Source organism: Mytilus trossulus, chromosome 6 (assembly GCF_036588685.1).
Source record: "Mytilus trossulus isolate FHL-02 chromosome 6, PNRI_Mtr1.1.1.hap1, whole genome shotgun sequence".
NCBI classification, from domain to species: domain Eukaryota; kingdom Metazoa; phylum Mollusca; class Bivalvia; order Mytilida; family Mytilidae; genus Mytilus; species Mytilus trossulus.
This window is the reverse complement of record NC_086378.1, coordinates 13945039-13960408: the sequence shown is the minus strand read 5'-3', so window position 1 is coordinate 13960408 and position 15370 is coordinate 13945039. Positions and strand designations below refer to the sequence as shown.

Genomic DNA, 15370 nt, shown 5'->3' with positions numbered 1-15370 from the left:
ACATAAGAGACACCTCAGCATAAAAACATTAAAGTATATTGTTTAAATTATATTTCACTATCAGTGGTTGCCTAGAATGATTTTTAGTGTTTTGTTTTTAGTTAGAAAATTAGAATATTACAACAGAGGATTTTTAAAATAAGATATTTTATTAGGAGTACTTTGAATATTACCATTTTTATCTGTATCATGGCATTGGTGTTGGTAAAAATCTTTAAAAAATAAATTATTATGCAGAATGACACAATGAAATATAACTAGAAGGTATTATGGAATGTAAATTATACCAAATTTCAGTAAATTTGTTACATGTACAATGCTTGAATAATGAAAAAGCTATTCTATATATAGTACTACTTAGTATACAGAATGCTGTAGTTGTAATCAGTGAATGTCACATCTCTGGGGTTGATAAATCCTTGTACCGACCTCATCAAAAGTCAATAATTGTATAATATCACTTTTTTATCATATAAGTTACAACTGATCTTGACACCTACACAAATGACAATTACTACTATATATATGTTTATAACGGGGTATTTATGATATATTATGCATTATACTCTCATTTGTATGCTGCCATATGTATACATACTAAATATATATTATCATATATCGATGTTATTTTCAGACAGGAGAGCCAAATGAGAGAAGAATCCTACAAGCAGCCAACAATAATTACTTTAACCTGAGTAACCAAGGTCTTAGATTACAAAGAGAATGGACTAGTTTATCAAATACACGGTCCATGAGGAGGGCTTCAGAGGTAAGCTTAAATCTGAGCATAAAATGGATAATTATGAGCAAGGTCGGCAATTCGATTGAAAAAAATCAAATATGGTTTAAAAGAGTATCAATGCAGTTTTCACGATAAACATTGGAATGCACAAACCTGAGGTTAATTTTACCGAATTTTAGTTAGATTGTGTAGGCTTGTAGAGAAGAATTTCACAAGCCTTTGGTCACAAAATCAAGACATAGCAATCCTACATTCCATTTGTGTCATCCACATAGTATCTAAAGGAAACTTTAATTATGATTTCCCGTTTTTGTTGATTTTGTGACAAACAGCAAAAGTAGGTGAGACACTGGGTTCTGTGGAACCCTTACAAATTTTTCCTTTAGTATCTGGCCATCAATGAAAAAAACATTGAGTCCCATTCCTGTAAACACTGCAAAAAGTGCTTGTCCCATTACAGTTTGCACCGGTCCCATGCATCAACAAATTTTGACCGGTCCCTTAGAAGGGCTTGTGACATCAGAAGAAATTACAGAAGCAGTGTTTAAAATGAAACTTAATAAAGCACCAGGTTTAGATGGACTTAATGTAGAATTCTATAGAAAATTTTGGACCCAAATTCAAAAGATATTAACCAAAGTATATAATGAGTCATATAAAAAGAAAAGTTTAACAAATTCGCAAAAAAAGGGGGCAATTTCATTGATCTTTAAAAAGAACGATCCAAAATCTCTGGATAACTATAGGCCAATAACTTTACTAAATGTAGATGTTAAAATTCTTGCTTATGCACTTGCACAAAGACTAAAAAAAGTTTTACCCAATATTATTAATGCAGACCAGAAAGGCTATGTAAAAAATAGATACATTGGTTTTAATATAAGACAAATACAAGATGTTATTGACTATGCTGAAAACTTCAATGTTGAAGGAGCAATTTTATTTCTAGATTTTTCAAAAGCTTTTGATTCAATTGAATGGTTTTTTATGATACAAACATTAAAAAAATTTGGATTCAAAAAAGATTTTATACACTGGGTTGAGACTATATACAATGGTATATCAGGGTGCATTGTAAATAATGGGTGGATATCAAACCCCTTTCAGATCTGTCGCGGAATTCGACAAGGATGTCCGTTGTCCGCTTTGATTTTTGTACTAGCGGTGGAGGTATTAGCATGCAGAATTAGATCTGAGAAAAATATCAAAGGGTTCCAAATTAAATTAAATGGAAAAGACTGTAGTATAAAAATATGTCAACTGGCTGACGACACAACCTTATTTTTAAAATCCAAAAAGGAAATATCTTTAGTCATGAACTTAATAGAAACATTTGGCTCATTCTCAGGATTAAAATTAAATAGAACTAAAACAGAAGGAATTTGGCTAGGCAGACTTAAACATACTAAAGATAAATTCGAAAGAATCAATTGGACGAAAGAACCTATAAAAAGTTTGGGCATTTATTTTGGCTATAATAAAGAAAACTGCAAAAAACTTAATTGTCAAAAACAAGCTGATAAAATTGAAAAAATTATAAACATGTTGTCAAAAAGAAAGCTAAGTATGCTAGGAAGAATAACTGTAGTCAAGTCTCTAATACTGCCAAATATAACATATATAGCAAGCAACATGATATTACCAAAAGATTTTATACAAAACATCAAAACTATGATATATAACTATATATGGAATGGGAAAAGAGATATGATTAAAAGAGATAATTTGTCGCAAAATTATACGGAAGGGGGATTAAAAATGATTTGTATAGATACCTATATTTCAACAATTCAACTAAAATGGATAAAACAATTATTGTTTGAAGAAAATGATGAGCAACATTGGAAGATAATTCCAAAATATTTTTTGAATAAGTTAGGAGATAATTTTTTAATATTCAAGATGAATATAGCCAATATAAATATTATTGAAAAAAATATTATAAAACAAATCCCAGAGTTTTATATGCAGTTAATAAAGACCTGGATAAAAGTAAAAGAAAAAACTATACAAAAGCCTACATTGTTTTGGGAAATAAGGAAACAAATAATATGGGGCAATAAATATATTAAAATCAACAATAAATGTTTACTGTTTAAAAACTGGATACAAAGCAACATTCTGGTTATAAATGACTTATTAGATAAAGATGGAAATATATCCTCAGATATCAGACTAAGTAAACTAAAAAATAAGGAAAACTGGATAGCTGAGCTCACAAAACTGAAGAAAGCTATTCCAAAACAGTGGACCAATATCATCAAAAATCCACCTTCTAAACATACACAAGTCAATATAAATATAAAAGAAAATCTGAACATCATAAACAAAAAGCCTATTCAAACCCTAAATAACCATGATATTTATAACTTCTTACTAGAAACAAAGGAAATGCAAACACCTATTGGCTTTTTAAAATGGAAATCATACTTTACACTAGAAAATACTAATCTAGCATATGAAACATTAAAATTTATCTTTACATTTTTAGATGATAATAGATATAAAATATTTAGATGGAAACTACTTCATCATATACTTCCCTGTAATCAACTATTAAAACAATAGCATATAGTAGAAACAGACACCTGCTTACACTGTAAACAAATAGAGAATTATGAACACTTCTTCCTCAAATGTTCATATTTTGAATTATTCTGGGAAAAAGTACAACAAATTCTTAAGAAACTAAATATTGGAAGACATGTTATCAATCTAAAAAGCATAGCTTTTGGATATAAAATACATGATAAAGAGTACTATGGACTCAATTTACTTTTAACTATTATTAGTTACACAATATATAAAGTATACTATATGTCTGACAAAAAAATAAAAGTTATACAACCACTCAAAATATTAAGACAAGAGATCAGAACTTTTATTGAAATAAGAAACTTTTTAGGATATAAAATTGACAGACTATTAAAGCAATTTAATGAACTGAATGTCTGACTCATTCACCCAAATACAGAGATTATACTGTAATTTTCTTCAAACATGGCAAAGGTGTAATTATCTGTTTATGTTTATGTATATACATGTAAATATTTGATTTGAAATATTGAGATTATACTGTAATTTTTCTTCAAGCACAGCACATGTATAACTAACTACCTGGTTATGTATGTGCATGCAAATTATAGTGTTTATAAATTGTGAGTTTAGATTTGACTGTATTTTCATACAACAGTCAGCTGTTGTTTTTATATGTATTTGCTATGTTTTCATGGTTATTACTTGTTCTATATATTATTCGTCTCTTTTTGTTGTTGTCCACTCATATTTTTCCTCCCACCAGTTTAACGTTATCCAAGACATAACGTTACAATCTATAATCTGACATAAATGACAATTACCTTCAATTGATAAAATAGCATCCGATTTTACTGTAGTCATATTTGGCAAAATGCATTTGCATATCAATCGAATATTCACAACAGAAAAAGATAACGGCATATCAATAATCCTTTCAAAACAAATATTTTGGAAACATTTCCTTGAATAAAAAGCACTTATTAGTTTATATTCCATATACATATATGCACTGCACATGTTTCTACCTTCTTTGTAAACAAAGATACTAGTTTAGAAAATCATTCAGGCAAAGACATGAATTATATCCGGATTTAAGATAATTTGTGTACTAACATAATTAACCATAATTTTAGATGTATTATACTAATGTTAACGAGGCCGGGATAAGGTACCGGTATTTGATGTATATATTAACAAATGTAAATATGTTAATAAAACTTAGTTTTAATGAGAAAAAAAAAAAAAAAGTATCTGGCCATTAATGGTGGTCTCCCTTAAGTGATGAATTTACCTTTCTGCCCAACAAATCATACCCATTTTATATCTTGAATACCTCTAGCAAGCAGTAAATGACACTGAACATAAAAGTTCAGTCATACTAAACATAAAAGTTCAGTCATACTAAACATAAAAGTTCAGTCATAGTGAACATAAAAGTTCAGTCATACTAAACATAAAAGTTCAGTCATAGTGAACATAAAAGTTCAGTCATACTGAACATAAAAGTTCAGTCATACTGAACATAAAAGTTCAGTCATACTAAGAAGGCATATTTTATAAAGGATTTGAATCTCAAGCTTAATTGTCAAGGTCATAAACTAGATTGATGGTTACCCAATCTTGGTTCATATGCAGGTCTATATCTTGAGAATCAAGCAGAGTAAATTGTCATAAGCTAAGATTTGAAAAATTAATAAATTTATAATGGTTCTCCATTTACAAAAGCACACTGAAATAGTAACCTGGATGGGTTGTCTCCCTTTCTACTACAAAAATCCTTTAGACCTGTCTTATTTTACAGATCGTGAACCACAGAGTGGACAGAATGTATTTTATGAATGGTAATTCCATCAAGTTAAAACCAAAGTATGATGTTGATGAAGAAGAACTAAATAGAATGAAAGAAGAGGCACACAAACGGTAAGATTTTGTTTTATATTTTGTATATATTTGAAACTAGATAAATATTTTGCACAATTTGAAAAAATCATAATTTTACATCCCACAAAAGTTGGTATCAATGGTATCATTTGTCATTTTTATGAGACGTTATCAAAATTAAGGAGCCTTTAAATATATGTTATACTATGGATTCTAAAGGGGCTTAACGCTTTCATCTGTATTTTGTATGCACAGACATTCTATATCCCATGTTTTTTGTTCTTTCTATTTAAAATATATATTAAAATATCTGCTCTTTCTTCATTTCTATCTTCTTTCATTATTTTTTCTGTTTCTATCTTAGTTTCTATATTCTTTCATTATTTTTTCTGTTTCTATCTTGTTCATTAAGTATAAACATCATAGAAGGTACCTTTCAAAGTCACACAACAATGCAACCAAAGGGAGATAATCCAGATTCTAATTGTATATTGGAGGAGACTTTCAGCCATCATGATTTAGAGGATATTTGTGATAGAAGTCATGTGGATTATGAAAGTTATGTGACAGAAGATGATGAAATTGAACATGAAGAGGAAAGAACCAAATCTCAATGCAAAATCGTAGATTATGAAGAGGAAAGACACATATCTGACTGTAGGATAGATGAACGCGAAGAAGTTAGATTAAAATATCAGTGCAGATTAGATGAAAATAAAGAGGAAAGACCCAACTCTCAGTGCAGAATAGATGAGAATGAGGAAAGACCCATATCTAAAAGCAGAATAGATGAAAATGAAGAGGAAAGACCCCAACCTCAGCAAGGAATAGATGAAAATGAAGAGGAAAGACCCCAATCTCATCATGGAATAGATGAGTATGAAGAGGAAAGATCACAATCTCAGTGTATAATAGATGAAAATGAAGAGGAAAGACCCATATCTCCATGCATAATAGAGGAAAATGGTGAGGAAAAACCCAAATCTCAATGCCAAATATGTGACCATGTAGTAGATGTCCGCCTTACTGTCAGTATAGAGACAGGGATTCCTGACACAGATTTTAAAGCTGAAGAAATAAATTATGGTGTTGATGACATTGAAATTGATCATGACCATTGTGTTGATGGTTCACTTGACGTTGTAGATATACTTTCACATGAAGATCAACATGCTATTGGGAAATGCATGATTGAGTTGATGACAAATTTTTCTAATGACAAAAAGGAGACAAAGTTTCAGAAAAAGAAACCTAAATTTGTGTCTTCTGGTCTCAAGAAAAGCAGGAAACGACCAAAGAAGTCATCACCAAAGTTTCAGTTCAATTATGATGCATTTAATGCCAAATACCCTAATGTGAAGAGTTTTCCCCTGACAAAACTAGCAAAAACAAAGCCAATACAAAAACCAGTTGACTGTGTATGTAGAAAATTTGGGGAACCTCCATGTCCTTGCTTAACCATTACTGGACAACAGGTTCCTGCTTATAATTATAGTGTTTGGATGAAAGAGACATCAGTTGTTGAAGATGGATGATAAAAGTGAACAGTACACAGGGAGATAACTCTGTATATAACAACGACAAGAAAAGTTGTGAATGAAGAAAAGGAACAAGTCGCCATTGATAAAGCTTCCAAACTGCTTTAATTTGTCTCCTTTTCATAAGATGATGTTTTTTGGTACTTAATGATTTGAAGAAACTTTGTAGAAATTAAAGACTGAACACCGTGTCAAACAGCTCTGGTTTTAAAGTGGCTTTCATTTTGTTTAATTCTGCTACAAATCTTTTCAAAATGCATACTTTTCCCTGTAGCACCAAAATTTTTAATAGAGTTAGAAATCTGTTATTCTTACACATTAAGTAAGCTTTCTTTCCAATTTATTATTCTTGGGTAAGATTTCTATATTGAATTAGAAATTCAAGATACCATGACTTTTCTTGCTATTGTTTGCTGCCATTTGAGAATATTTAATTTTTTAATTTTTTTTTGTCATTCACAGAAAATTGAAAACTAATTTTTAATTCTTTAAATTGAGACATTTTTCAATGATTTATTTGCTGCCAAAATCTAAGGAACAATAATTGTAGCATAAATAGATACTAGCATTGTAAATTTTGACTTCATTCTGCGACAATTCATGAATAAATGCATGTAAAATTTCTGAGATTATTGGGTTAAAGTTTGTTTAAACTGTCATGTAACTCAGCATGCATAATGCTTGGATATTTTAAAATATCTGTTGGTGAAGTTAGGGTATAGTCAATGAGACGGCAACCCAGACTTTTAGAATATCAATAGTTTACATTCTTTCTGGCATTACTAGTTGAAATCATATAGATTTATATTCCAAAGCAACCACAAGAAAAAGGAAATTCCTTTATGTTTATGGGTTTTTCTTATTTTGCTCAGAGATTCATCATGAATATTGTATGAGGGGTGTAAAATGTGGGTGGGGGAGGGGGGGAGGGTATCTGCAAGGAAGAAAGCGAAATAAAATTACCATTTCAAGATGAACAAACAATTAAAATTCCTTGCACGTTGATCTTTTTACCGATTTCACGAAACACAATGAATAAGGAAATTTTTTCAGGGCTGCACATAAAATAAAAATGGCAAAACATGTTGCCATAAAAGATTTAAGAACCCTTTACCACCCTCTTGTATGCCATATAATACAGGATGATTCCCTGTATAATTCTTATGACTAAGACTACAGTAGATTCCATACTAACTTTTTCTAACATGGAAATCTTATATCTCATCATCATGATGTTGTTCTGTTTACACTGCTATGAACACATTGGGAAGATTTTAAAATTAACTATCTATGAAGGGAGACAACTTGTAAATGAAAGAAATTACTGCATAAAGGGTATCAACACCATATGGGTTTTTTTTTCACCAAAAATACCAATTTGATTTCTTTACTACAATATTATCAACCGCTTTCTATTGAAGTTAATAGTGAGAAAAAAGAATTGCTTGTTAACTCATCTGGCAAAGTTGGTCATGAACGCTTAATTGCCATCACCTAGTGTCAATTCATGTTAAAAAACATAAAATCTTCTCCTCTGCATCCACTCAATCAGAGTCAATCAAACAGGCGTCATCTGAAAAGATCTTAAAAACAAAGTTAAAAGGAACCTTGTCACATCTTTGTATAAGCAAAGTGTGTGACACATAGATATGATCTGTATTTCAATCAGGTTAACCATATAAAATTTACCCATAAATTACAATGACTGACTGAAATAGTCAATTTAATTCTTTTTAAGGAGTAATTGCTCTTACATGACAATTTAATGCTGTTTGTCAGATATCAAAATTATTCCTTGAGATAAGTTTATCTACTGTGAAAGTACTTTTATTCGTGGGGTACCAATTTTCGTGGTTTTCGTGGATGACTTCATCCACGAATTTAAGTGTCCAACGAAATAAAACAATCATTGTCCAAATCAAGTCATGGAAAGATCCCCATCGGTAGGTTTGACTATTGATATGATCTAGAGAAATATTGATCGCGTCAAATCTGAGAATACTTTATAAGCAGTCACAGAACTACAACTACATGCAGGATTATACCCATTTAATCTTTAATAACCTAAACTGTACAACTTTTGATCTTTTAATTCTCATATTTTTTTTTTGATCTACGTAAGTCAGATTTCCGGTATTGATATGTCAGTATGATAAAGTGTTCATTTTATATCCTCATAGTTCTCGTACATATGGGAAATAATAATTGATTTTGATAAGAATTATTTGACAATTCAAGATACATTTAAAGCATTTGTTTATGTTACTGTTTTCTTTAGGTGACATGTTTATGGCCTAATTAACACCTTAGATGGTCCTTAATCTGTTGATCACTTTATCTTGGGTTATTAGTGTTATAACTACGATTTACACGGTCAATGTTTACTCTGCAATTTCCTTCAATCAAGACTATTCGTAACCTTTGTTTCTAAAGGCTTTAATTTTTCAATTATTTTATTTTATTAGAAAACTAAAATCCACGAATTTAGAAACCCACGAACATGTTAATATTGATCAAACCACGAAAATTGATACCCACGAATTAAAGTACTTTCACAGTACTTAATATAAGGGCCTTGGTGGCCAAGTGGTCTTAGTAGGTATTGCTATAAAAACTATCCAGTCAACACTGAGGTTGTGAGTTCGAACCCTGTTTGTGCAGGTGCAATTGACTCCAATCTTAATTTACTAGGATTGTCAGTTTTCCTATCGAAGGTCGGTGGTTTTCCCCGTGCAATACGGCTTCCTTCACCAATAAAAACTTGCTGCCACTATATAGCCCAAATGCGGTGCTTAAAAGTGGCATTAAAACACCAAAAATCAAGAATCAATTTACTTTATTTATCAAAATTTTATAAATGTATTTCAATATTAAAAGTAATAAAACAGAATCATGAAAGATATGTCAGGAGTGCATTTTATTCAGTATTACATTAATGTGCTTATAAAGTTTTTATTGAGACACTTTGATTAACTTATATTTTTTTTATTTTTTTTTCTTCTCTCCCTTCTTCACCTCTTGCATTTCATTTTATATACCAATTATGAATTGAAATATAAAATGGAAACTGTTTCCCTATTGTCTTTCCTTCTCTTCTCTCACTCTAAACTGTAAATAGGGACAGCAGGACTTCCAGTAGAAATTCAATGAAATCTGGACCAAAGAAGGTAAGTAATTATAAAAAAGAAGATGTGGTATGATTGCCAATGGGACAACTGTCCACAAGAGACCAAAATGACACAGAAAGTAACAACTATGAGTCACTGTACGGCCTTCAACAATAAGCAAAGCCCATACCTCATAGTCAGCTATAAAGGCACGGAAATGACAATGTAAAACAATTCAAACGAGAAAACTAACAGCCTTATTAATACTTTTATTAACATTGTAAGGAATAGGTAAAATTACTTGGTCACATGATAATGAACATTTAAAAAACAAAGTTGTAAAAAACAAAGTTTGGTAGACAACTTCTGATAAAGTTAATTTCTTTAAAAAAAACATATTTATTCTTCTGGCTTGCAATATTGTAGTGATGTCAAACATTCATTGACAAGATATGAACATACTTTATTGGTCATAAATGCACATTGGAGGAAAACTAATGTTTTTTATAAATTTTTATATCAAACAAATTGGTTAATCTGATAAGAAATTTAGCAATTACAATATTTATTGTTGCTGAACAAAGTTTTTTATAGAGCATACCTGCCAACTTTTTAAAATGCCTATGGTTTTTTTTTCGTGCAAGAGGGTTCTTATAGTCCTTAAAAACTTTCAAGGAGGCCTTCAAATGTATTTTAATGTCGTTTTTTGGCTTCTTCATACTTTTAACAGCCTATATCCATTGTACAATCACTGTTTTGTTTAAAATTTTGGACAAAATTGCTATTTCAAAATTTCCATTTGGTAGCTTCCATGGGTGAAAACCCCTGCAAATATTGACAGTTGGTAGGTATGATAGAGTTTGAAAAACTAATTAAGAAAATTATACATTAAGCAAAAACTATTTATGAAATCTGCAGTGAATCTTTACACAGTTCTAGGTTTAAGGATCAATTGGAGTATGCTTTATTGCAGGTTTTGTAATGTGCTTTATTTGTAATTTGTAATTTTCAGAAGGACCCAATAGATTTGAAAAAGACCATTGGAACTGGTGAGTTTATCATTACATTTACCTTGAATGTGATGTAGGATTTTCATTGTGGGCTAAATACCAAAGAGATAAATATTTATTATATCTATGACATCAATGATGAAAAAAAGACAGGGAAACAATTTAGAGGTTGTTTGAAGTGTCAATACATAAATATGTTCAGCCCTTACATTCCTTTTTCCCGAAATGTTGTGAATAGATAAGAAATGGATATAAAGGGGATGTGGTACATAATTGCCAATGAGACAAATCTCCACACGAGACCAAATATCTTACAAGTTAACATCTAAAGGTCACTGTATGACCTTTAACAATGAGAAAAACCTATACAACATTGGTTAGAGGTATAGGGGGAGGGTTGAGATCTCACAAACATGTTTAACCCCGCCACATTTTTGCGTCTGTCCCAAGTCAGGAGCCTCTGGCCTTTGTTAGTCTTGTATTATTTTAATTTTAGTTTCCTGTGTACAATTTGGAAATTAGTATGGCGTTCATTATCACTGGACTAGTATATATTTGTTTAGGGGCCAGCTGAAGGACGCCTCCGGGTGCGGGAATGTCTCGCTACATTGAAGACCTGTTGGTGACCTTCTGCTGTTGTTTTTTATTTGGTCAGGTTGTTGTCTCTCTGAAACATTCCCCATTTCCATTCTCAATTTTAACTATATAAAGACTATCCAAGATCTCCCATCAATAAAAAATAAATATTCATTCATTTTTTGTGTCTATCCAATTATTCGATTTCACAGTTTATAATTTAATATCCAATATCTTTTTTTCAGAATCAGAAGGAGGAACTGGGGATGTGACGGTAAGTTTTATTTATTTCATTTTTTTATTCATGCAAATATAATGAAAATAAGTTTAAAAAAAACAAATCTTTAAAAAACAAAAAGCAAGGTTTAAATAATTCTAAAGTAAAATTTTCTTTTTTTTTCACAATAAGTTTAAGTTAAAATTTTCGATGTCAAAAAGAGGTGTTAAATGATATCAAATCAAGGTTAAATCCATGATATTTTCTATGTCTTTTTTGTTGCAGACAAGTAGTGAAGTAAATTTAAAGAAACCAAATGGAAGACTTAGTCCAATAAATGGATGGGAAGGCAAGGAAAAAGTTGTAGAAGAAGAAAATGACTTATTGCGACAAAACACATTGCATGAGGGCAATGATGTCGAAAAAACTGAAGAAGTCGTAGAAAATGGTGATACATCTGAAAACAAAGAAGAAGAAAGTGATGGGTTACAAGGAATGAGAGCGGATGGAAGAATTGACAGTAGTGCCTTAAATAATGATACTGAAAAGGATGAGGAAGTGAAGGAAAATGATGTGACTGTTAATGGCAAAGAGGAGACAACTCAAGAGACTGATGAACAACAAGGGGAAACAATTGATGAAAATGTTGCTCAAGAAAACACATAATGAATTGGAATTTAATTAATATTTAGAATCCTGTGATAAATCTGTTATCATTATTGCCTATCTGTGATATATATGTTGCCATAGCATCTGTGATCAATTCTTCTGTGATAAAATTTATTAATTTAAAAAAAAAAATATTTACATAAGATTTTTTGTTATTAAAAAGACACAATTGGATTATGAATCCTCATTTTTATCAACACTTTAAATTAAAGAGACAATGAGTTTTTTAATGGCACCTTAGTTTTACTAAGTCTGTATATGATGATCATTTAGCTATTTTGTATGTTAGTTGATAGTGATAACCTCTAAAGTGTATTTAAACATGTGCTAATTTATGGCAGTACTTGTCATTAGTTTAGAACTAGCATTAATACCGTTATGCTGTCCAAGAATATTCTATTTTCCTTTTAGATAATATTGCAAAAAAATTGGTTTTAATCTACACACATTTAAACTAAGTGCATATTTTTTCATTGCATAATTTTTTCTGTAGCCATGAATTTTATTTGACAATGAGTTGAAAGAATATTTTATCAAATGCATGCACAGTTGTACTGTGAAAAAGTTGATAGGAAACTATTTAATTTATTTTGTCTTACATTGAAAATGAATAAAACATTCATATAAGATTTGCCAAAGCTTAATCATCCATGACATGGCCTTTTAAGATATCATTAATTAAGACATTAAGACATTACAAGGATAGGATGGTGATTCATAAGTATTCCTAATCACTGTGCAAAGCATAATTATTTTTTAGAATCATGAAGTTCAATATTTCAAGACGATCCGATAATTTTTTTAGTTTTTAAAAATTAGTTTATATCCAAATATTTTTGAAAATTTCAAATTAATTTTTGATTAAGACTAAAGAATTGAAATTAAAAGAATATACATGTGATATTTATAAATTTGCAATATATTCAAGTTAAACAATGTTTTATAATATTACCACAAAACTCAAATCAAGTACAAATTTGGGTAGTGTCCATTTTACCATTTTTCAGTTATGTCCCTTTATAACTCTATATGATATGCAAGCAGTGCATCATCTGTGTCCCATGGACACATTCCCCATTTATTTTTAAATAAGATTGTAATATGAAAACTTTTCTAGATCAAGTATAAACATGTACAAGTTTTGTAGTGTCATGTTGTTTAACATTATTTTATGATTTTATAATACACAAATATTGTCATTGTCTGTATGATATGGTAGTTAAATGTTCACACAGTGATAATGGTGAAGATCATCAAATCTTTATGTTTTTGGTATGGATAATGTGCAAGTCTGCTTATATTGGCATTTTAGAAGCTATATATGTTCCTGAAGTCTTTTTGTACTCTACTTAGTCTAACAGAAAGGATACTTAATATATATAATTCTGTATACTTTAACAATTCCAAGAAATTAAAGAACGTGATTACATTATGTAAGTTTAAGTACCTAAAAAGACTAAACTGCATTGAAATACAAAATCGAGGCATAATTTTTGAAAATATACAGCCTTACCCAGCAGTCTCAAGTGGTAGATGTTTTAAAAGAACATTACATGAATACTGTCAAAATCTAAACAAAATTTTGTAATGCAAGTATATTGTTTGTATGGATGGCTTTCTATTTATTTATTTGAATATTCATTGTATCTTAAATCATTATGACAGTAGACAAGTTGTTTTAAAAAAAGTTTGGGTTTTTGTTGTGTCAAACCATGGGTCAGTTGTCCAGTTAGTGTGAAGATTATCACAAGAATGGACTTGAACATACAAAATAAATTCTGACATTTTTTTCAAACATTAGACAAAATTTTAATCTTATACTTTGGAAAAGTTTTACCAATTACTAAAAATAAGCAAAGATAGACACATGGAGAAATAAGACAAAAATCTTTACATCATAATTTTATATCAATAAAATGATGCATAAAAAAGCCAACACAAATTAATGTCTTGATCACCAATCAGAATAATTTAAAGTTTTTTTTTGTTTTTTTTTATATATGTTATACATGTTTTAAAAAAAAAAAGCCAATGCAGTGTACTGCAATATTTATAATCAATATTTTTGGGCACATGTGTCAAGCGTTCAGTTTTCCTATTTCCTAGCACACAAGTTTTGATGGATATGTAGCACATTAGAAAGATAGTTTTGATAGTAGATATACATTCCATTTATTTATTATATTATCATGTTATTCATTTTAATGTGAATTAAATCATTATAAAAATTTATTTAACTATTTTTTCATTAGAATTTTTATATACAAGTTGCTCTGTTCACAGCAAAGAGGGTTGCACGTTTTATCAAACAGATTCCTATATGTTTTGATAGTATGCCCCCAGAAATCGCCTTTCAGTAAAATGGTCCAAGGACTCCGTTATTGTCCTTTGGTTTTCGTTGTCTACGAATATAGTCCCTAGTGTAAACAGTGTATAACTTGCATGCTATATTTGATACAGTTTCCCAATTTATTTCTTGATATTAAATGCATGAAATATTAAGTAGGGGATGTAATTACATGTTAAAAAAATTTGGGTGCTGAATCTTTATGTTAAGTAGTGATTTGGTCCAGTTCAAAAAGGTCAAACTTTATCATGTCTGAAGCCTTCAAACTGAATTTTACACCCCCTTAACACAGAATTGTCAATATTTTGAGTTAGAGCTGGTAGAAGTTTCTATTATTTTGATATTATTTGTCTCACTGGTAGTTAACTACGCTGTAAAAATCTTTTTGAGAAAGAGCAGGTGTGATTTTTTTAAATTTGAATTTATTGTCTAAAAGAAATGCACTACGAAATAACTGTGTTCTCAGGCCAAATGGGAGTTTAATCAATAAAACTGCAATGTAGTTTATTTTAATGAATGTAACAAAAAGTGGTCCATGGATTCATTATTATTCTTTGAATAACAATTTGTGTGGGTCTCCTGGGTGCAGGTGAACCATGAATTTAAATGTTCAACAAATTACAAATTTTGTATAGGCTTTGTATGCAGGAATTGTACAAACCACGAAATCAACCACAACTAAGTTGCAAGTTTCCTCAATACATAAAATTGATACACACAAAAATAAATGAATTCACAGTGGGTT

General features: G+C 30.1%; 1 protein-coding gene across 3 annotated transcripts in view; it reads left to right on the top strand.

Annotated features, from left to right (window-relative positions):
• The window catches only part of LOC134720835 (uncharacterized), a 42231-nt gene extending 27721 nt beyond the window's left edge, over positions 1–14510 (top strand). For 2 of the 3 annotated variants that reach the window (XM_063583387.1, XM_063583388.1), the window contains 3 exons: positions 635–769; positions 5082–5200; positions 5574–7323. In XM_063583387.1, the coding sequence (XP_063439457.1) occupies positions 635–769; positions 5082–5200; positions 5574–6696 (1377 nt within the window). In that variant the 3' untranslated portion in view covers positions 6697–7323. Of the gene's footprint in view, positions 1–634; positions 770–5081; positions 5201–5573; positions 7324–9817; positions 9867–10818; positions 10856–11637; positions 11667–11894 lie in introns of those variants that run through there. The other variant, XM_063583389.1, reaches the window with a different exon arrangement.
• The last annotated feature ends 860 nt before the right edge of the window (positions 14511–15370 follow it).